This window comes from Aplysia californica, unplaced genomic scaffold, assembly GCF_000002075.1.
Source record: "Aplysia californica isolate F4 #8 unplaced genomic scaffold, AplCal3.0 scaffold00474, whole genome shotgun sequence".
NCBI lineage: Eukaryota > Metazoa > Mollusca > Gastropoda > Aplysiida > Aplysiidae > Aplysia > Aplysia californica.
In genome coordinates this window covers 9112-11009 of record NW_004797744.1, presented here as the reverse complement: position 1 = coordinate 11009, position 1898 = coordinate 9112, and the positions used below count along the sequence as shown (strand labels likewise).

The 1898-nt window shown below is 45.4% G+C and overlaps 1 protein-coding gene across 1 annotated transcript in view; it reads right to left on the bottom strand.

Annotated features, from left to right (window-relative positions):
• Positions 1 to 147, bottom strand: part of LOC100533400 (SNAP-25) — a gene marked incomplete at its 5' end in the record, with an annotated part of 16139 nt that extends 15992 nt beyond the window's left edge. The window contains 1 exon segment of the mRNA NM_001204683.1: positions 30 to 147. Within this exon segment, the coding sequence (NP_001191612.1) occupies positions 30 to 147 (118 nt within the window).
• Positions 148 to 1898: the final 1751 nt, after the last annotated feature.

Genomic DNA, 1898 nt, shown 5'->3' with positions numbered 1-1898 from the left:
CAAAACAAGCGCTACAACAAGAGTCTCACCTCTTCCAGGGCAGCACACATAGACCGCAGCACTTCTCTAGACCCTCCAGGTTCTTCTCGGCGTCCCGCATGTCCTGATTGATCTGGTCCATGCCCTCCTCGATGCGGTCCAGTTGCTCTGAAACACGAAAACAAAAAAGAAACACACTTTACTGAAACTGTGTACACCATCTAAATACAGTCCCCCTTGTTCTGAAGGCCTGGTGAAAAACAATAACAAAACATAAGCAAAACAATTTTTTGGGGTAAGTGTTTTATGGCGCTCGCAACTGCATAAGGTCATATGACGAGCGCGCGGGACACATTTAACATTTTTAGTTGGTAGGAAATTTTGAATTTCGCACGGCGGCGGCAGAAGCCTACTTTCATAGATTTTAGACCACCAATGGATCTTTAACGTGCGCAACTTGCACACGGGCCCTCGCCCTTGTCCCAGAAGGCTAGATGTAGATTTTTCCAACCAGAAGATCAGGGGTGTGGCTAAAAGACAGCAGTAAGAAGGAGCTAAGGAGTAGCAGTACAAAGGCTGCAGAAAGAGTCAGGAACCGAGAGCTGGGGGCAGGAGAGGTGAACGGGTGGGGGCAGAGAGAGGAGACGAAAGCAGACGACAGAACATTGCTAGAGAGCTGAAAAGGAGGTGAAAGGAGACAATTTTAGAGAAGAAAATTTTTCGGTCGCTACCCGGATTCGAACCCCGGAGCTTTGGATGAGAGGCCAACACCTTAACCTCTAGGCCACGAGAGCCCCCAACAAAACAATGCAAAATAATTTTAAACAAAAAACAAAACAAAACAAAAACCAACCAACCAACCAAAAAAACACCAAACAAAACATCTGATGAGCAGCAAAACAATTGGTTTTTAGTTTTTGTAAGTTTTACGCGCTTGCAACACATTTTGCGTGCGACATGTTATTCCGCCCCTCTCACCTCACCTACTCTGAACACGGCATCGAGTGTACCTTTTTTGTTCTTTTATTTTTATTTTTAAATCGTTAGTGGTGTGCGCACGCGCGCGCGTGTGTGTGAGAGAGAGAAAAAAGAAAGAAAGAAAGAAAGAGAGATGAGGACGGAGGGACGGAGGGAGAGAGAAGGGAGGGAGGGAGGGAGGAAGGGAGGAAGGAAGGAAGGAAGGAAGGAAGGAAGGAAGGAAGGAAGGAAGGAAGGAAGGAAGGAAGGAAGGAAAAGTGAGCGTAAGTTTGGGGCGAGTACGTTCGAGTGTGCGAGTCCTCACGTGCTCGTACGTACGTGTGTGAGAGAACGTGCGCAAGTGCCACAAAAGAAGCCGATAAGCTCAAACATTGCGACAAAATACAATCATACAGGAGTGCAAACATAACAGCAAACTGTGTTTCAACGAGCACCCCGAACACAACTGGCAAAGACCAATATGAACGGGTCTATTTATTGCCCCACACCGCGAGATAAGACACAATGGGTACAGACGCAAGATAAACAGACGCACAATAATTATCCCACACCACATCGATTAATAATTATTTGCACACAAGAAAAAACAAAGGCATAGCATGCAGAAACAAAAGCATAGCATGCGTGCACAAATAACACTGTGGATTGTTTAAAAAGTGGTACAATATGTCGTACTAAAGGAAAGTTTGCCGGCTCTGTACACAGTTAGCTAGACACATCGGCAGAGAGATTGGGAACACAGGGGCTGTCTCACTGGCAACGTTTGGTGACCATAATTATCAGCTCCACATGCTAGTTTGAGTTTTAACATGAGTTTTACGGCACTTGCAATACGATTAGAACGTTTTTTAGTTTAGTTTTAGTAGAGGTTTTATGGCACTCGCAACTGCATAAGGTCATGTGAGCGCAAGAAGATTAGAGGCGTTACAAGAAAGTAACCA